Source organism: Thamnophis elegans, chromosome 7, assembly GCF_009769535.1.
Source record: "Thamnophis elegans isolate rThaEle1 chromosome 7, rThaEle1.pri, whole genome shotgun sequence".
Lineage (NCBI taxonomy): Eukaryota > Metazoa > Chordata > Lepidosauria > Squamata > Colubridae > Thamnophis > Thamnophis elegans.
In genome coordinates, this window is record NC_045547.1 from 516,150 (window position 1) to 536,038 (window position 19,889).

The window sequence follows — 19,889 nt, forward strand, 5'->3', positions numbered from 1 at the left end:
ATTTGTGATGCTTGGGGGGGGGTCACTTGATTCCCTTTTGCGAGCTGCCGGCTAGCGAAGTCCGGGGGGATTCCAGAGTCAAACTGTGTCGCTAACTGAAACACAGCAATGATTCACTTCAAGCAAGGAAAGTTGTAAAAGAGGGCAAAACTCACTTAACAAATGTCTCACTTAGCAACAGAATCTCAGGCTCAATTGTGGTCATAAGTCGAGGACTGCCTGTATTTTCTTTGGTCCCCAAAACTCCAACCTTTGCCGCCTCCCCCAACTTACTTTGCTGGCCCAGCCGGTGCCTCCTGCTGTGCCTTCCTGATGGGCCTTTGTCCTCCTGGGGGTTGGTGGCCTCCCCTGCCCTGGCTGCCCCCCCCTCCCCATTTCCTCCGATTTGGCTCCCCCAGCGCTGCCTTGTCTGCCCCCAGGCACAGAGTCCTTCGGCCTTTTTTCCTGCATGGTGAACGGGGAGGAGAGGGAGCAGACCCACCGAGCTGTCTTCAGGTGAGCTGTGGGAGGAGACCCTCCTGGGCTGATCCAGGCAGGGAGGTTGGGGGGAAGGCAGAGGCCCCGTGACCAACCGGGTTCAGCCTGTGGAGTCGGTGCCCCCTTGGCCGCCTCCAGGTAGGACAGCAAGGAGCCTCAAGGGCCCCTTTGACCACCCTCAGGGGACCTTCCTTCAACCTGGATTGGGCCGGTCTCACTTTACGCCTCCTTTAAGAGGTCTTCATTCTCCGTGCCAAACGGGGTGGAGCGTCCACGGAGATCCTCCAGGTCACGGTGGTCCCAAAGGGGCTGCTTCCAAAAGGCACCTGGGCTTCCTCGGGTGCCCCCTTGGGAGCGCTAGTGTCAATGGCTGTCGGCCGGGGCAAAGGGGAGTGGAGGGGGCAGGCTGGCCCCACAGAAGGAAGCCGGGGGAGGGGGGGGCTCCTGAAATCCCCCCCCCGGGGCTCTTCTCTCTTCCAGGTTCATCCCTCGCCACGAAGACGAGCTGGAGCTTGACGTGGACGACCCAATCCTGGTGGAGCTGGAGGAGGACGACTACTGGTACCGGGGCTACAACATGCGGACGGGGGAGCGTGGCATTTTCCCGGCCTTCTACGCCCACGAGGTGGTGAGCCAGGCCAGGGACGTGGCAGGTACGTCGCGGGTGATGGGGAGGGCGGAGGGGGAGAACCGGCCTCTCTTCCCCTGTAGCTGTTCACGGGGGGCGTTGCAGCCACCCAAAGAGCCTCAGAGCGCCCGCTGGGCACATTCTCCTGCTTGGCAGCTGCTTGGCCCTGGCTGGCTGGCTGGGAGGAGGGAGCAGCTCTGCGGGGGGTGGGGGGAGATGCTGCGGCTCAGAAGTGTGCGGGGGCGGGGGTGAGGCAGGAAGGCAAGGGGGCCAACCCTCCTCCCATCTCCACGGTGGGCTTTCCAGAGACACACCCCAGGGGTTGAGAGATGGGGGAGGGTCTCTTGCCTTGAGTGCTGACCCCAAGGACCAGCCACCTCCTCCCAATGTGCCCCCCCTCCCACTGGTCCTTCTGGCCGGCTCCTGTTCAGCAGCAGCATAAGAGAGCCGGAAGGGGGGAGAGGGCCAGAGGTGGGAGAAGCGTCCCTGCGGGAGGCCAGATGTGACTCCGGGGTGTCCCTTGCAGGGCTGAAGCGGAACCCCTGCTGGGTGGAGCACTTCAACGTGCAGTTCCTGGGCTCGGTGGAGGTGCCCTACCACCAGGGCAACGGCATCCTGTGTGCAGCCATGCAGAAGGTGAGTGCTGTGGGGCGCTGCGGCTGCCTCAGTGGGGCTGGGCCTGCAGAGCCCTAAGCGGGAGTCAGTGCGGCACAAGAGCCCCCTTCCCAGAAGACCCCGCAGCCCTCCTTTCCCAACTCCGCTTCCTTCACGCGGGGAAGAGAAGACGGTCTTCCTGCAGGGGAGACCCCAGAACAGCCCTTGGAATGTAAACGCCATCATTCCACTGAATTTCATCCAGATGACGGTTGTCCTCAAGAGTAGTTGGGTTTCTTGTTTTTTTTCTTGGAAAACATTTCGCTTCTCATTCAAGAAGCTTCTTCGGTTCTTCAGAAGCCAAGAACTTCTCCAGAACTGAAGAAGCTTCCTGGGTGGGAACTAAAATGTCTTCAAGGAAAAACCCAAGAAAGTCCAGTTTCCTTTGGAATTCGCACCTTTAGGATTACAGTGAATTATTTTTAAAAAAATAATATGAGTGATGAATAAAATTAAATTATGTATGAGTGGTTACTAGCGTGGCTGAGCCTATGGCCGGATATTTAGATCACAGCCATTGGGCAGCACTGCCCTTAAGGGGATGTAGTTCTTAGAAGGCTTCCAGGGCACCTTCGGTCACAACAGGACGTAAAGTTGGTGGGATGTTCCCACAGTCCCTGTTAATATTATCAACCAACCAATCTATTGCCAATATTGCAGGGGTGAAATCCAGCCGGTTCTGACCAGTTCTGAAGAACCGGGAGAGGAAATTTTGAGTAGTTTGGAGAACCGGCAAATACCACCTCTGGCTGGCCCCGCCCCCATCTATTCTCTGCCTCCCGAGTCCCAGCTGATCGGGAGGGAAGGGGGATTTTGCAGTATCCTTCCCCTGCCACGCCCACAGAACCCGTAGTAAAACAAATTGAATTTCACCACTGCAATATTGGCAATAACTATGGATCTGGCTGAGCTCCGCCCACTTCCTCCTGGGGAGATCAGAGCTGGCGGGGGGGGGAGGGAGGGGGGGCTCGTATCAGGCTTCCATTTAAAGAGACCTGGGCTGGGATCTGCCCATTCCTGGTCCCGTCCTGATCCCAATGTCAGAACCATCTCTGACCAATTGCTACCCAGGTTCCCACGGCAGATTCTGGAGGATTAGACTGGGAGGGGGGGGGGCTCCTCCTTGGGTGTGGATCTTGGTCGGTTGGCCCCCCATTTCTGCCAGTCCTTTTTCAAGGCTGGTTGTCTTCTCCAGCTGGCTGGGTGGAGCCAGTGCTGGCAGGAAGCCTTGCGTGATGTCCCCATCCCTGATCCCAACCCCTGGTTATCCTGGCCCAGCGAACAGGCTGAGGCTAGTGAGTCCCGTGGGGGAGGGTCTTCCGTGCAGGGTCCCGCCTGCCACCTGCTCCTCTCTGCAGATCGCTACCACCCGGAAGCTGACCGTCCACCTGAGGCCTCCGTCTACCTGTGACCTGGAGATCAGCCTTCAAGGCATCAAGCTCATCCTGACTGTCAATGAATACAGCCAGGAGGAAGAGGTGAGGGTCTGCCGTGGGGGGGGGGCGTTGGGAATAGGGCAAGGGGCTACTCCCAAGCAGGAGCCAGCCTCCTCAGCTGCAGGTGCAACCCTGCCTGGCCCCTTCCTCCACCTGCGGAAACTCTCGGCTCGCCTGCTCAAGGGTCCCCACAGGCTGAGCTCAGCTGCTTGGCCTGGAGAGGCTGGTGGGCCGAAGGGGCAAACTCACTTTGGCCAGCTGGCTGATTGACCAGGCAAAGGATGGCGGCTGCAGGACGGCCTGGTCCAAGGCCAGGAGGGCTTGGCAGGGAGGCTGGCATAGCCATTCTGCTCCGACTGGTGGGAGGCTCAGGGCGATGCCCGTCCCCTTGCCATTGCCCAGCCCTCGGCCAGCCCTGGAGAGGAGGGCAAACCTTTGGTGGGGCATGGCTGCTCTTTGCCCTCCCCACGGATGGCTTGGATTCCTCTCTCTATGCCACCTCTTTGTCCCAGGGCTTTGCAATGGGCAAAGGGAGGGCTGTGTCCAGAGTCTCGGGACCATGTTGAAGCCTCTGGGGCACCACTCTGGCTGGCTCTTTTGCTGCTCGGCCCCCAATGCCCATGCCAACCTCCATGGATCATGCCGGGGGGGGGACACACGTAGCCTCTGAGTGGGCAAGAAGGCCAGGTCAGATGGGCAGCCCATGGCAGAGACTCCGGAAAGGCCCTCCTACCCAGGGCTGGGCATGGCTGCCTCATCACTGCCATTTCCTTCCTCCCTTCCTCCCTTCCTTCTTCCTTCCTTCCTTCCTCCCTCCCTTCCTTCTTCCTTCCTTCCTCCCTCCCTCCCTTCCTTCCTCTCTCACTCCCTTCCTTCCTTCCTCCCTCCTTCCTCCTCCCTCCCTCCCTCCCTCCTCCCTCCTTCCTTCTTCCTTCCTTCCTTCCTTCCTTCCTTCCTTCCTTCTTTCCTCCTAGTTGGAGCGCTGCAGCCATTTCTTCCAGATGAAGAATGTCTCCTTCTGCGGCTGCCACCCTCGAAATAGCTGGTGAGTGGCTCCTTCTGCAAGGGGTGCCTGCTTGGGATGGCACGGGCTGAATGGGCAGGTTCTGCCCCCATGGAGGGAAGGGCACAGGTGGTGGTGGGGGCCTCTCTCTGTGCAAATGGGCCACTGGAGCCTCTTGTGGGGCTGCTCGCTCCCTGGCAGCTGCTGGCACTGCTCAGCGAAGGCTCTGCGGTGGGAAAGGTGGGCACACAGAGCCGAGCCGAGGGGGCAGCGTTGGCACCGGCCAGTGGCCAGACTCTTCCGAGCAGCCAGCCTGCCTCCCTCCCTCCCTCCCTTCCCCCGGCCCCTCCCAACTCCACAGACGGGCCCTTTAGCCCTCCCCCTTGGGGGAGCCGTGGGGCTGCTCTGCCCGCTTGGCCTCACCACCGCTGCTCTCCCCCTGCAGCTATTTTGGGTTCATCACCAAGCACCCCGTCCTGAGCCGCTTCGCCTGCCACGTCTTCGTCTCGCAGGAGTCCATGCGGCCTGTGGCCGAGTGTGTGGGGTAAGTGGGGGGAGGCGCTGCTGCAGCCGGTGCCCCCAAGGAGGCGGAGGGGGCCCAGCAGCAACCGGCAGCCCAACCCCCCAGGGCACAGCAACCCTTCGGGTGGGAGGACCCCAACTGGCAAGATGGCCCAAGTGCCAGGTGCCCAGGTGCCTCGTCCAGCCACGAAGGGAGAGCAGATGCCCCCAGCAATTCTGCCCCCTCCCCTCCTTTGCCGGGGTGCCTGTGGGGCTGGGCCGGGTGAAGATTCCTACGGATCCTGCTGGGCCCCTCGAGAGGAGTGAGGTGGGGTCCTCTTGGGGGTGCAGAGCCATCTGATTCGGATGGCACCAATTCCGAGTCCCCCCAGCCTGTGGTTGCCCAAAGAGGTGACCTCACCCAGGGAGGGGTCTGCATAGCAGCAGCCCCTCCCCTGGCACCTTATGGCACTGGGCAGCCCCACATCCCTTGCAAGACTGCTGGGACTTGGCCTGAAGTGGTACCCCTGGTGGGGGTGGGAGCGAGGGCTGTGGGAGACCCCCGTGACTCCTGTGGACATGTGGGGCCAAACTGCATGTTTTTTTTCTTGGGGGGGGTGGAGTTTGGCCTCCTTTAAAGGAAGGGGGGGGCCTGGACGTGTGCATGCATGCCTGGGTTCTCCCCTTTGTCTGGGGGCTCCCAGGTAAGTGGGGGAGGGCAGGCATGTGTGGCCTTCTCCCCCACTGAACAGGGGTACGACTAACTCAGCTCTTCCTCCTCTTTGTAGCCGCGCCTTCCAGGAATACTACCAGGAGCACCTTGAGTTTGCTTGCCCCACAGAAGACATTTACCTGGAGTAGGACGTGAGCTGGAGGGCGGCCCCTCCCCCCTCCCCAGTTTCACGCCCCTCCAGAGAGACGGACCAGAGGCCCAACTGCTGCCAGGAGGCCCAGCCCACGACTTCCCTGCACGCGGGGGGCTGGCATTGGGGGGCTCTGAGGCCCAGGCTAGTCTGGTGGGCATCTTGCCCCCTCTCCCCCTTTCCTAATTCCCCACCCCACCCCCAAGTCCCCATGTGGCCAGGGGAGCAGCCGGAGCCAGCCTCCCAGAGGGCGCTTGGTAGGTAGGGGGGAAATGGGGGCGCGGAGGAGGAGGGGGGCTGTAGCAGCTTTCATGCTTGTTTGGGGGTGGGTGGGTGGGGGCTTCCCAAGAATTATGGCCTTTGTATGAGGTCCTTGTTTGGGCTGGAAGGAAGGCTGGGAGGGAGGCCCAGCATGGAGGGCCCCTCCCTGGAAGAAGCTTGCCTGGGGAAAGGGCTTCCACCTGCCAGACCCCCCCTCAGCCTCCCTTCCGTCCTTCTTTTGGGGGAGGGCACTGCCTCCCCATCCTGCTCCCTGCCTCCTCCCGGCTTTGCCTGGCCTCGATGCTCTGGCTCCCCCCTCGGCCAATCGGTTTTTCAGGAAGAGGGGCTGTATGTGTGCGCACACCTCCCCCACCACCTTCCCCCACCCCCACCCCATATTTCCCTGCTAATTCTCACCTGCCAGGGGCACAGCTGAGTTGGGGGGAGTACAAGATGGAAACCCCCTCCCCCCCCCGCATGCAGCATGGCAGCCGGGAACCCAAAGGGCATTTCTGCAGGCAGCTCCTTGGCAGAAGTGGGGAAATGGGGGGGGGGCGCAGGGGGCTCCTTCCTTCCCTCTGCTCCTGCTGTGGCTAGAGGGCCCCTTCTGGGGAGAGTGGGGGGGGAGGCAAGGAAGGACTCTTCCAGGCATCACCCTTTGGAGAGAACCCAGGAGCCCTAGTTTTCTTTCGCTGAACCCCCAGGGCCCTGGTAGAGGGTCAGCCCGGCTGCAGGGCCCTCCCCGGCTCCCCCCGCCCCCCCTGCTGTGCCTGGTGAATGCATCCGCTTGCCAGCCCACCTGCCTGGACCCGGTGGGAGCTGAGCGTTAGTGGCCTCTGCTGTCTGTTCATGTAGCGATATATTTATCCGTAACTTCACCCACCAGGAGCAGCGCGCTGTACATAGGGACCCTCCCACTCACGGCCCCCTCATGAGTTGGACTTTCAATAAAATATATGCTTGGTGTCACCAGGGGGGCTGTGTGATTGCGGCGCTTGGGGTGCGGAGGGAGGATGGCTGCAGGACCTGGGCGTGGCTAGTGGGGAGAACAGGAGTAGGGGGCACAGGGTAGCAGTCCTCCAGTCTCTCAGGGGCTACCCTGAAGAAGAGGGAGGGGGCTCAGCCTCTTCCCCAAAGCCCCCGAGGGCGGGACAAGGAGCAAGGGATGGAAACTCACGGAGGGGAGAAGCAACCTAGAACTAAGGAGAAACTTCCTGAGAATGAGAAGAGTTAATGAGCAGAACGGCTCCCCTTCGGAAGTTGTGGGGGCTCCAACACGGGGTGGGGTGGGGCTTTTAAGAAGAGGCTGGGCAGCCACTTGTCTGGAATGGCACTATAGAGTCTCCAGCTTGAGCAGGGGCTGGACTAGAAGACCTCCAAGGTCCCTCCCAGCTCTATTCTGATGGATTGATCGGCCTGGCCTGAAAGGCATCTGGGCTGGCAGCTGCTGGGGGTGCCAGGGGCAGAAGCCCTTGCCTGCCTCCAGGGGGAAGGGCCATGGGGGCACCAGGGCACATTCATGGGGGAGGGGAGGAGGCCCCATGGGGCAAGGATCCTGAGCAGTTCACTTAGTGGCCGTTTGACTCCCCTTGCAGCATCTTCCTGGCCACCTGATCAAATGTCCAGAGGCTTAGCCCATACTTATGACGGTCGCAGGGATCACGCAATCCCCTTTTGTGACCTTCAAAGTCAATGGGGAAGCCAGATTCACTTAACAACCACGTTGCTAGCATAACTGCAGTGATTCACTTAACAACTGTGGCAAGAAAGGTTGTAAAGTGGGGAAAAGCTCACTTAACGAGGTCAAATGGGTAACTGGTGGTTGGGAGACGACTGAGGGCTCCACACGGCCCTCATTGATGGCTGCATTTAACCGGCGTCTGTGCAGGGCAAATATGGACACCTGCACCGGTGTTCCTTGTCCGAGGCCGGCCTGATCTGCCCCCTTCGGCTCTTTGCTTCACTGGTCTCCTGCCATAGATAGCGAGGGAGGGAGGGAGGGAGGGAGGGAGGGAGGGGAGGGATTGGGGGCAGCAAGATGTGGGCCTGAGAAGGGGAAGGTATGAAGCGGCCTCTCAGGACTCCTGCCGTGAACGAGGGATGCCAAACTCCTGAGCCCTTCCCAAAACATCAAAAGAGCCTCCTATTGGATGAACTGGTCAAAAGGGGAGGGGCTGGGGAAAGCGGGGAAAGTGTAGCCTTTGCGTGGGAATATTCAGATCCGGCTTCTCTTCCACTGCAAACGCTTCGCCTGACTAAAAGTGCCCATCGCTTCAAACAGACGGGAGTCGAGAGTCTCCCTTTCCAAAACGTCTAAGCTGAGGCAGGTCTGACGGTGACTGCGCTTGGGACCAGAATGCCCATCGTTAAACAAGGCAGTTGTTAAGTGAGTCACACTCGCTTTTATGATCTTTTTTTTTGGCCCCCATTGTTAAACAAGTCACTGCAATTGTTAAGTGAATCCAGTGTCCCCTGTTGACTTTCTTGGTCGGAACCGTCATAAATACAGGTTGGTTTGCCAAGTGCCTGAATTTTGATCACGCGACAGAGGACCAGTATTCCCCCCCCCCTGCTTTTGTAACTTTGAACGGTCACTAAACAGATAGTAGTTCAAGGGAGGACTACCTGTACGGCCTTAGCATTGGATCCCACCCGTCAGAACTCACTGCCGGCCTGCCAAGAACCTGGGCGGGGTGGGGTGGGGTGGGGGGGCTGGAGGGAGGGGGGAAGGTGCCTGGGGGAAACTGACACTGAAGTGTGAGAACAGAGGACGTTTCCTTGGGAGGAGGCGACTCCCACCTAGAGCAAAGCTCTCCAATGGGCTTGGCCATTTTTAAGGCTTGTGGAATTCTGGGAGTTGAAGTCCGCAAGTCTTAAATTGCCGAAGTTTGGAGAGCCCTCAAGGAGAGAGGAGAGTTTCCAAAAGATCTTTTGTACTTGGCTGGACAAGGAGAGACAAAGGATGGAAGAGACCCAGGGGGGAAAGTTGAACTGGCCAAAGTCTGGCACAAACTCTCCGTTCTGGCTTCGGGCTACTCTCTGGACTTCTAGTCAACCTCCAGTCAACGATGCCTTTCCCAACCCACGGGGTGAAGGATCGGTTCTGCCCTGGCGCCCAGGGGGAGGCAGGCCTGACACCACAACAGCAGCAATAACCAAACAGCAGCCCAGGGGTTTCTTATAAATTTATTACATAATAATAATAATCATAATAATAGTAGTAATAATAATAATATAAGAAACATAGATCTCTGTGTGTGGGGGGCGTTATCACAACATCGGGTCAGGAGGTGAGTGAGTCAGGCCTCCCTTACTCTGCAGAAGACGGACTTCCTCAGGAAATCGGTATAAAATAAGGGGTGACGTCAATCTGACCCTCTCAATTAATAAACCTTCAGCCAAACCAAGGGGGGCAGCAGCAGAGGGGGGGGCAATGGGAGGGGGAGAGACAGGGGTGGGGGGCTGAGACCGCTCCTGGCCCTTCAAGGAGGCTGGTGGGGGGGGAGCAGGGGTCCCTGCCTGTTTCCAAAGCCCAGAGGGGGGAAATGGGCATCGGGGGGGGGGGATTGAAGGACCACATCAAGACCTCCACGAGAACCAGCCGCCTTAAGAAACTCTCCAAGGAGACCCTCCTGAGCCACTTTCTCTGGAGGCCACGAAAGCCACGGAGAGGTCACGAGGAGAACCTGGGGCAACTGAGGTCACACCTGCCGGAGGGGAGGGGTCTCAGGAGGACTCCCCCCCTCTCCCAGGAGCCCACCGGCCTTCTCTGGGGTGGCTTGGGGAGTGGAGGGAGGGGTTTGCTGCCAGGGCCTTGAGGACGGGCAGAGGGCAGAGGTGGGGGGGGGGCAGCTGCAATCCGAACCAGGGACCGGAAGCTGGGCCATGCAAGCGACGTGCTTCACTCCAGCCGAGGAGGGTCGGCTGCCTTGGTGCCAAGGCTGGGATGCCGACGGGGCACAAGCGGGTCCTTCTGGCCAAACAGCCAGTTAAGCGTGGCGGGAGGGGGGGGGGCAGCCATGGCAAAGCCTCTGGGGGCAGCTGGGGAAGCGAAGGCAGAAGCGGACGAGGGAACTTGCTAAGCAGGGCGTGACTCGCACTGGGGCCTGGGGTGCTATAGGTGGGGGGGGGAGTTGAGCGCTTTCACAAAGGGGGAGCCTGAGGCCTCTTCCCTGCTGGCTCCCCTTCCAGGTGGACCTTCGGGTGGGGGGGCTTTCCGTCTCCTTGCAAAGCTGAGGAGGCTTTTCCGTGGACGGCTGTGGCTCCCTTGGGTGACCAGGAGGTGCCCTCAAGAGCGGCTGCGTCCCCTCTGGAGAGGGGCACTGGGCCCTTTCCCTGCCCTGCCCATCCTTTGAGGGGCTATTTAGGGGTCAAGGTACCAGGCCAAAGGACTGACCTTTCCTACCTCTTCCTGGGGAGGGGTGGGTGTTGGGGGCAGGGACTGGGGAGGGGGGGGAATCAAAGAGATTTCTCTGGCACTAGAGAACATCGGCTGCTTCGCTGCAGGACCCCCAACATGGCGCCCTCGGAGCAGGTCGGCTTCCCACCCTCTCCCTGCAGGCTCCCCATTGGGGTCCCCCCCCCCAGGCCAAGGTGGCCCCTGGGATGGCACAATCCACACTCAGCCACATCGGACCTCCGTCTCCCTGGCGTGGAGCCTGCTCTGTGGAGACTTCCCTGCACGGCTGGGCGGTGGGCTCGGCTGCCTCTGCCCCCCCCCCATCCTCTTGGTTTGGGAGCAGATTCCTGAAGAGCTTCCCCAAGGGGGGGGGAGGGGGCTGAAGTTGCACCATGTGCCTCGTCCCAGGAAGAGCAACGGGGGCACCAACCCCATGGCGACCCAGCCTGTTCTGAGCCAAGAAGGGAGGGGCCCCTGTCTAAATGCAAGGAAGGGGGGGCTTCTGAAGAGGGGGGAGTCAGGGGCTGTTGGGAGGCTCCTCTGCACACAGGCCTCCCACACACTGGGGCCCTCACCGCCCACTCCATGCCCCCCCAGGGGTGGAGCTTTATTTGGGGGGTGGGAGAGGAATCTCTCAGGGGTTTTGCCAAAGCTGCCATCGGAGCTCTGGCTCTGAGGCCGGCCTGCCCTCCTCCCGGCCGGGCCCAGACAAGCATCAGGGCTGGGCGGCCTTCGCGTTCCCTGGCGCAATGCCTGCCGTCGGGACTTAGCCGTGGTGGCCCCGCTCCGGTCAGCCGAGGCTCCGGGGGGCATCACGCAGTGTTCGCAAACACAGGTACGGCTGCAGCTGCTTAGCGGGAGGGGCTGGTGGGCTCCCCCCGGGCGGGGGGGCTGCGCTGGCCTCCTTGATTGGCAGGAGAGCAAAAGCGTCTCCCGCGTCCCTAGAGGGGAGGGGGCTCCCCCATCAAGGAGGCGTCCAGCTTTCCCGGTCCCGAAGCGAACTTCCTGCAGACGAGGAGGGGGAGTTTGGGGAGGGGGTCTGCAGTCTTCGGGCCTCCGCGGGAGGAGGCCAGGCAGGCAGCTGGGCAGACGCGTCTCCTCTGGTCCCAGAAACAGCTGCGGAAGGGACGGAGACACCGGCTCCACGGCACGTGGAGCGGAGAAAGCGCCTGCCGCGCGTGGGTGCGTACCTCGGCCGTCTGGTGCGCTTCCCTGGCCGTGGGGAGGAGGGGGGTGGCAGCTGGGCACGGCTTGAAGGGGGGGCACCCCCTCTCCCAGCCCAAAGCGACAATTGTGAGCCCTCCAGGAAAATTGGGGAGGGGGAAGGTTCTAGGTTTACTTGGCCTGGAGACCCCCCCTCTGGAGACAGGCTGAAACTGCCTCCTTCTGGACCCTTGGAATCCAGGGGGCCTTTGCTTTTTATGAGGAGGGGTCCGATGGACGCCAGTTGGGTCTTTGGCACCTGCTTTTGCTTCCCCACACGAGGGAGGGGCTCCCCTGGAGGGAGAGAAGGCAGCTCCTCCCATCGCCAGGAGTGTCCAGGGGCCATCAGGCAGTCTGGGGGGCTATCTCGGCCCTTTGGGGGCTCTTGGGGGTCCTTGCACCCTTTCTGACCAGAAAAGCCCCCTCTATAAAAGGGGTTTTCCTGGCCCAATTTGTAAAAAGGGGATAAGAGGACTGGGGGGGGGGGGGGCTTCCAGTATTTGAGGGGCTGCCCCAGAGAAGGGGGGGGGGTGCCCCACCTATTCTCCAAATCCCCAGAAGGCAGGAGAAGAAGCGGGGGGGGGGGGGGTCCTTAAAGAGAGAGAGGGGCAGCCTGGAAGGAAGAATTTCCTGTCCGTGGGGACTATTAGCCAGGGGAACTGCTGGCCTCCAGAAGTTGTGGGAACTTCATCACTGGGAAGTTTTTAAGAAGAGTTGAGAGAACCATTTGTCTGAAATGATATGGGGTCTCCTGCTTGAGCAAGGGGCTGGACTAGACGACCTCTGAGGTCCCTCCCAATGGGGTGTGTGCTTTCTGAGAGGCTGCCCCCCCCAAACACACCACACAATTGGGGATGATGGGAACCGCATCCCGACACAGCTGGAGAACACCAGATGTGGGGCTGGTCCTGCATTTGCTGACGCTTAAAACCCTTTTATCACACAATTTGTGTGTGACGCTGGTTGCTTTCAAACAGGCCTTTTAAGTTGTAACCCCAACTTTTCTCAGGGGTGGGGGGAAAAGCCCAGGCTTGGCTGGGGGTCCCTGTGAGGTTGCGGGGGCCTTAAAACGTTGGAATTGGAACACAGCTGCCTTCCTCCTCCTCGGAGATTAAAGGCTTGGCAGAGGCACCATGGGGGGGCTCTTCAGGGAGGGGCAGGGGAGAGACCTGGCCCCCTCCTCTCACCTTTCCCTAACAGGGATCAATTGGGGGGGGGAGGAATTGCAGAGAGGTCTGGGGGGTTCTGGGTGTTGTAGGTTGATGGATGGGGGGGGAGCTGGTGTGGCAAGCACTCCTGGCAGATGCCCAGCCCCCCCAGCTCCTTTCAGGAGGAAGAGAGCAGCCCACCCCCAGCTACGCTGCCCCCTGCCCCCTGCCGGGCTTTCCTTGGGTCTTCAAGCTGGCAACTGCCCCCCCCCTCCCCAGGGGAAGAGACTGCATGCTTGCCAGCCCCCCCCCCCGTCCTTCTATGGAGCAGCCATTTGAGAGCCCTTGGCAGGAAGCAGGTTTCTCTTGGCCATTGGTAAAAGCTGGGGGTGGGGGGGGTCAGTGAGGGCCCCCCCTCTAGCCCCCAGGTCTTTGGTGCCTGCTCTGGGAACCCTCTGGGCCTGGGGAGGGAGGGGGGCTCCTTCCAAGTCCCACCCGGGTGGAAGCTCCCTGCTCTGGCCTGGCTGGACAGTCACTTCCAGGCGGGGGTGAGGTGGGGTGGAGGGGTGGGGAAAGACACCCCCCCCCCATTTTGGGGCAGCCAAAGAGACCAGGAAGAGCCCAGCAGCCCCTCTGGATGCCTTGAGAATGAACTGGGGCTCCTCTTCAAAGGGGCTGCTGGGTCTCCTCCACTTTCAGGCCAGGGCTGTAGGGAGCGGAGCCCCCCCCCAGAGCAGAAGGCTGGGGGTGCAGGGAGGGCCCCCCATTTCTTTGGCCTCTTAAAGGAAAGGGGAGGGACCAGGCGGCAGCCACAGGGGGCATCTGAGACTGGGAACCCCTCAGGACTGACATCCCTTCCAAGGGCCTTTGCAAAATGTTGGGGACCCTCCGGCTTCTGGGGGCATTTGGTGTGCAGCAGCTGCCCGGCTTCCAGAGGGTGGAGGGGAGGCTCAAGAGTTGGGCTTCTTCCCTGCCTGCCCCTCTCTGGCCTCCCCAGGAAAGCAGGGCGAGGGGCTTCAGCAAGGGAAGGAGTCTCAGCCGTGTCGGTGTGTGTGTGTTGTGTGTGTGTGTAAGCGGGGGTGGGGTGGGGGGAGCAGCTCCTCCGGTCAGGGCCTGTCCAGCGAGAATGGAAGACTTCAGACGTGTCCCAGAAGCCAGTGCAACGTTGCCTTTTGTTTGTTCCTGCCCCCCCTTAAAATTCAGACCATTTAAAAGGAACCTTCAAAACTTCTCTTTCATTCAGTCACTAAAAACCCCCACAAGCCTTGCAGGGAGGAGCCCCCAGCCCCCCCGCAAGATAGAGCTTCAGTCAACCGTTAACTAAACAAGGTGGCTATAGATATAGATATATAGATATTTGTTCTCCCCCCCCCCCTTTTCAAATATATAGCTGATTAAAAAGATGCAAAAGTGAGTGAGTGGGACAGAGGGGGGGGGGTTTCCTGCTGTTGGGCATCCTCTCCTTGGGATCGCCAAACCTACAGAGATGCAGAGAGATGAAGAGACCCCCTTCGACTGCCCCGCACCCGCAAAGCCAAACGAGGCCACCCCCCCCTCCCCACCGGGGCTGCCCCCCTCTGCACCCCAAGCATGCTTCGATCCATGCGACATCAGCCCCTCTTGTGCGCCAGGGCACGGCAACAGTCCTCCAGGCGGCAGTGCCCGCTCTCCGCGGGGGCCTCTCCCGGTCTCCTCTTCGTGGCCCCGCGGGGTCCTTGTGGGGGAGGGCCGGGGGCTGCGGGTGGGGAAGGAAGTGGGGTGGCACTTCTGCCCCTCCCTTGGGAGCTCCTGCTGGCCTTCACGGGGGATTCCTCCGGCAGCAGTCGCTGGGGGCCAGCCAGGCTCCCTGCAGCCAGGACACTGAGCCCCTTCCCCAAAAGCCCCCCTGGCCTCCCCAAAGCCGAAGGCAAGCAGCCACAGCACCACAACGTACGGATCCTGTTAAGGCCCGGCTGGAGCCTGGCAACCCTAGCACAAGGGCCCCTTCCTCACTCGGCCCCTGGTCCCTCCGGCCTCCCCCGGGGCCCCTGCCAGGTGCGCAGGAGGCGCTGCTGCCGAGGTCTTCTCCTACAGGGGGGGCCTCTCCTTCCCCAGAACCGCCTGTCCAGCAGTGACTCTCTCGGGGAGGGGCTGAGCTCCCGTGGCCCATGCCTGTTCCCGAGGAAGGGAGCCTGTGCCAGGGTGCCCGGGGGCCTGTGGGGCGGGAGGGAGAGGAGGCGCCTGCCCACCCTGTCCTTCAGTGCAGGAGGAGCCCCGGGTGGCCCCCCCATCTACTGGCCTAGCAGGACCGGCCCCGCCTGCCCCTGAGTGTCGCAGCCCCGGGAGAGGAGCTGGGGCTGCCGGGACGGTCAGCTTTCTGCCAGCTGCTTGAGTGCCCGCTCAATGTTCATGCGGTGCCCCACCCGCGTCACCCCCAGCTCCACAAAGTCCTCCTTGGTCAGGGCGGGCAGGTGGGTGCCCTCAATCTCGTTGTCCTCGAATTTGTCTCTGTGCTCCACCAGGTTAATGCTCTCCAGCCAGTCCCCCACGTCGTACTTGTTCCAGAGCTGGAGGGGCTTCTGCATGAAGGGCCGCAGGGGGTGGAGGGAGTGCAGGGGGGGGCCCGGGGAAGGGGAGGGGGAGGGGGAGCGGCTCCGGGCACTGACGCTGCGCACCACGAAGCGCACCTCCTTGGGTTCGTGGGGGATGGAGAGGCTGGAAGATTTGAGGATGGTGGGCGGGGTCAGCCCGTAGGGCCGGACGGTGCTCAGGGGGTCTGTCCTATCCAGGGCAGGCTTTACCGGACTGGGAGTGCGACGGGTCACAGGGTAGCGGCTGCCAGGACGCACGGTGTAGGTGGTGCCGGAGCTGCGCTGGGAAATGGTGCTTAGTTCTCCTAAACTACTGAAAAGTCTGTGAAGACAGAGAGAGAGAGAGAGAGAGGGAGGGAAGGAGGGAGGGAGAAGCAGTGGTGAGAGAGGTGCCCAGGCACAAAACAGGGGCACACCCACACACACACATTCCCCACACAACCAGCAAGGCCACAGATTCTGCAGAACCCTCCGGGAAGCCCCCTGCCCCCCCCCCCGAGCTCTTCTGCATGGGCCCCCCTGGGCAGGCCTTCTCTGGGGGACACACCGAGGCTGCTTGGGGGGACTGACCCTCCCCAGGAATCCACCCCCCTCCGGTTTTCCAACGCTAGCCTTAACCTCCTCAGCCCCCCAAAGTCCCAAATCCCTGCGGCCCTCAACCTTCCCTGCACCAGAGGTGGGGATCTGGGGAAGCAGGGTCTCTGGGCAGGGAGAAACCCACCCTGGGGAGGGCCAGGACTATTTCTCAGAAATGGGGGAGAGTCTCCTGCTGGAGCAGAAGACCTCCTAGATCCCTTCTAACTCCGTTATCCTGTTAAGGCTCCCTGGTTCAGCTTCAGGGGGTGATTCCCCCACCCGCTTGCCTGGGAGGGGGGGGCTGGATAGTTTCCTGCCGGTGTTTTTCATCAGCTCTGGAAGCCCCCCCCCCCGCAGGACTCTGGGAAACCGGCAGAAGGCTCGCTCAGAGTGGGCCGAGGAAAAGCTCCCTGAGCCCGGGGGATAGTCGGCCTTTCTGAGAGAGGGAGCTGCGCTCCTCAAGGTCTACTCCAGGGTTCCCCAAACTTGGTAATTTTAAGACGTGTGGACTCCAACTCCCAGAATCCTTCAGCCAGCCGTGCTGGTGTAGATTATTTCCACGGACAAAACAAAAAGGGACTGAAAGCCACCGTGTACCTTTTTGTTAAAACGTGTGGTGGAACCTGTGGCTGAAAATTCAGGGAGGGTGGAACTAAGAGCGTCTCTAGTCTGGAATCCATGCAGGGCAAAAGCAAAGGAGATCTGACACACACACACACACCCACAATCCCTGGAGGGCTCATCCGGTTGTTCTCAAGGGAGCGCAAGTCAGTCTGGGGAGATTGCAAGAACAGGGGAGAAACTTCTCGGATCAGTGGGGCGCTTGGAGTGGGGGGCTCAGCCCAAAAGCGAGGGGCTCTTTCCTTAGCCTCCCCTTTCCCAATGTTGGGAGCCCCCGGGAGGAGCGAGGGACCGAGCCGGCTCTGGCCTGCTGCTTTTGCTGACCAGGGAGATGACTTGGAGCTCCCTCTGACCCAGGAAGCCTCTGCTGGAAGGTCCCTTTTCCTCCTGGCCACCCGGAAACCCCCAAGAACCACCGTCTGCAGCGCATAACGGGGGAAGATCAGGGACCTACCCCGCCTCTGGGGACGGAGGGCTGGAAGGCAGAGGGGCAGGTGGGACCTGGGTAGCTGGGACTGCTCCGGGCAGGGGAAGAACAATCAACCACTGGGTCCTCCATCCCTGGGGTTTTTTAAGAAGAGCCTGGACAATCACTAGTCTGAAAGGGCGGGGAGGTGTGTGAAAAAATGTGCTGCTTTCCACAATATGGAAAGTCAGGGGGGGAAGAAGGGGCTGTGTTGAGAGGAGGGTCTTCGGGAAGCTCTTCAAGAGGAAAAGCTCCTCAGCTGGCAGTGACACTGGCAGACATTTCAGGGCCTGCCAACAGCTGGCAGCTCTGCCCAACGCTCGAGAAGGGATTCACTGGGCGGACAATGAAGAATGGCCAGGAAAGAGCGAAGGAGGCCTCCTTCAGTGAAGACGCTCAGGACGGCTCTTTGTTCTCCAACAGGCACGGAGGGCTTCTCTCGGCCGGAAGAGCAGGCAGGGGGGGGCACCAGGCTCTGGACGTGGGGTGCAGTGGCGCAGAGTGTGGCTTGGAGCAGAGCTGGGCCCATTTCTTACAAAGGCTCCCTTCAGTCCGTGCTTGGGCCTTTCGTTACGAAGGGCAGGGGGCCACTGACCACATGCCGAAGACTGCTCTGCAGAATTAGCCCGTCTTAGCTGGTCCTGGCAGCCCACTTGGTGGCAAAGGCCACAGCCAACAGGCTCAGTGGGCGTGTGGCTGAAGGAGAAAAGCCCTGTTAATCGTGGCTATGTCTGGGGTTTGGCTACTCAGCCTGAAGCCGTCAAGTAGAATGGAGAGGAGCCCAAATGGAAAGCCCTCTGCATGCCGGACGTGTGTGTGTGTGGACTATCGTCCTACAAGGGCTCCTTCCGGCCTGCTCGCTCCCAATGAATTCTTGGCCTTAGCGGGGGGGGGGGGGGCTTGGCAGAATTCCTCCCCAGGATCACAATCCTCCCTTTGTAACGTGGGAAAATCACAGCGATCTGGAAGGAGCCAAGTGAAAGGCAGATCTCTGTCATAAATCGAACAGCTGCCTGTGACCCTCACACGGTGAGACCGGTGGGCCATCTGACCGACTGACCCCCCCCCCCAAGACCTACGAAAGCAGAAGAGACCCAAAATAAGAGGCTCCAACCGAAGTTCCACTGACGATGTTGCCTAGCCTGGTGACGAAACGCCTGGAAACTAAGGAAGCTCAGAGAAGAAGCAGAGGGGTCTCTTTGGAAGACCCCTCCCTCTGTTGAGACGAGGAGAAAGGCGGCTTTTGGATACCGGGCAGGGTGAGAACTGAGGGAGTGAATGAAGGACCCCAGAGGACTCTTCAGTCTGGAAAGTCTCCCTTCCCTGCGTCCGAAACTGATAAACACTGAATGGGAAACGCAATCCTCAATCCGCTATTCTTTGGCCAAAGTCTTCCCAGCTGGCTCCTTCTAGAGGAAATGGGCCCCTCCGGCCACAATAGGCACTCTTGAAGTTAAAATAATTTGCTTCATGTTGCCACTCGGACAAAATATCTTGAGAATCCATTATGTGGGGTTGCTTTGAACATTGTCCACCTGTCCTTGGAAGGAAAATGGATATTCTGCTGCAGGAGCAAGAATGGACTGGGGGGAGTTTTTAGGAAAGGGATCCAGAGGCCGAGGACATCAAGCACAAGGAGACAAAGGGGGGGGGCATTCCCTTCGGTGGCTGAACCTCCCATGTGGATGCCACGCAACGGGTAAGGGGGCCTTTTGGGAGGTGCTCAGCTCTGGAGAGATTCAGAAGACGAGGAGGGGGGCAGAAATACCCTCACGCACAACGCGGGCCATGCGTCACAAAGAGAGACCAGGCCAAGCATTGCGGCTGCCAGGAGCTCCAATGGCTGCTCTGTATTGTTCCCCCCAAGGTTTTCAAGACAAGAGCTGACAGCTGTTTGTCCAAGATGATACAAGCTGTCCTGCCATGAACAGGGGGCTGGATTGGAAGACAGCCCCCCCCCCCCCAGGTCCCTTCCAGCCAGGCCTGGGATTCTGCATGAGAAGGTCTGGATCTGTCCGATTGTGGCCATCCTACCTCACCCTCCCACTCCGTGGCCTCGAGCGAAGCCATAGGCAAGTGGGCTGGTACTTTGGGCATCTCCCTTGGCTCCTTTCCTCCTTCTTCCCATCACGGAAGATGGAAGCAGCAGCAGCAGCAGCAGGTGACAAGATACGGCCGAAGCTCAGGCCAAGCCCGGCTCCACTCCGAGGTGGAGAGGAGACCTCCTTCCAGGGTCCCATGAGGAGACAAAGCTCAGAATGCATGAACAAGGTAAGAGCCAAGGTGGCGCAGTGGTTAAATGCAGCACTGCAGGCTACTGCTAGATCAGCAGTTCAGCGGTTCAAATCCCACCGGCTCAGGGTTGACTCAGCCTTCCATCCTTCCGAGGTGGGTAAAATGAGGACCCAGATTGTTGTTGGGGGCGATATGCTGACTCTCTGTAAACCGCTTAGAGAGGGCTGAAAGCCCTATGAAGCCGTATATAAGTCTAACTGCTATTGCTATTGCGGGGGGCTTAGCCAGTGGAGGCTCACAGGCTGAGGGAGGGGCCTCCTAGAATTTAGAATTTAGAATTTATTAGAATTTGTAGGCCGCCCTTTTCCCTGAGGGGACTCAGGGCGGCTCACACAAAAACTGGGAAGGGGAAATACAGACATTAGGACAAACAAGTAATAAAATAGCAAGCAACATACATTCATCATTCGGGAGGGGTAACTATCCTATCCCCAGGCCTGACGGGCGAGCCAGTTCTTCAAGGCTATGCGGAAGGCTTGGACGGTGGAGAGGGTACGAATCTCCACGGGGAGCTCGTTCCAAAGGGTCGGGGCTACTGCTGAGAAGGCCCTCCTCCTTGTAGTTGCCAGCCGACATTGGCTGGCCGATGGAATACGGAGGAGGCCTAATCTATGGGATCTTATTGGTCGCAGGGATGTAATTGGCAGAAGGCGGTCTCTCAAGTATCCAGATCCACTGCCATGTAGGGCTTTATGGGTGATTAATAGCACCTTGAAGCGCATCCGGAGATCAACAGGTAGCCAGCGCAGCTCGCGGAGGATAGGTGTAATGCGGGTGAATCGGGGTGC

The 19,889-nt window shown here is 60.2% G+C and overlaps 2 protein-coding genes across 2 annotated transcripts in view; one reads left to right on the forward strand and one right to left on the reverse strand.

Annotated features, from left to right (window-relative positions):
- Positions 1 to 5,685, forward strand: part of MAPK8IP2 (mitogen-activated protein kinase 8 interacting protein 2) — a 30,352-nt gene extending 24,667 nt beyond the window's left edge. The window contains exons 6-12 of the mRNA XM_032221025.1: positions 420 to 495; positions 958 to 1,130; positions 1,632 to 1,741; positions 3,118 to 3,237; positions 4,170 to 4,240; positions 4,644 to 4,742; positions 5,488 to 5,685. Of these exons, the coding sequence (XP_032076916.1) occupies positions 420 to 495; positions 958 to 1,130; positions 1,632 to 1,741; positions 3,118 to 3,237; positions 4,170 to 4,240; positions 4,644 to 4,742; positions 5,488 to 5,560 (722 nt within the window). The 3' untranslated portion in view covers positions 5,561 to 5,685. The remainder of the gene's footprint in view (positions 1 to 419; positions 496 to 957; positions 1,131 to 1,631; positions 1,742 to 3,117; positions 3,238 to 4,169; positions 4,241 to 4,643; positions 4,743 to 5,487) is intronic.
- Positions 5,686 to 12,889: 7,204 nt separating this feature from the next.
- SHANK3 (SH3 and multiple ankyrin repeat domains 3) overlaps positions 12,890 to 19,889 on the reverse strand; it is a 204,897-nt gene continuing 197,897 nt past the window's right edge. Inside the window, exon 21 of the mRNA XM_032221683.1 lies at positions 12,890 to 15,465. Coding sequence (XP_032077574.1) covers positions 14,922 to 15,465 — 544 coding nt within the window. The 3' untranslated portion in view covers positions 12,890 to 14,921. The remainder of the gene's footprint in view (positions 15,466 to 19,889) is intronic.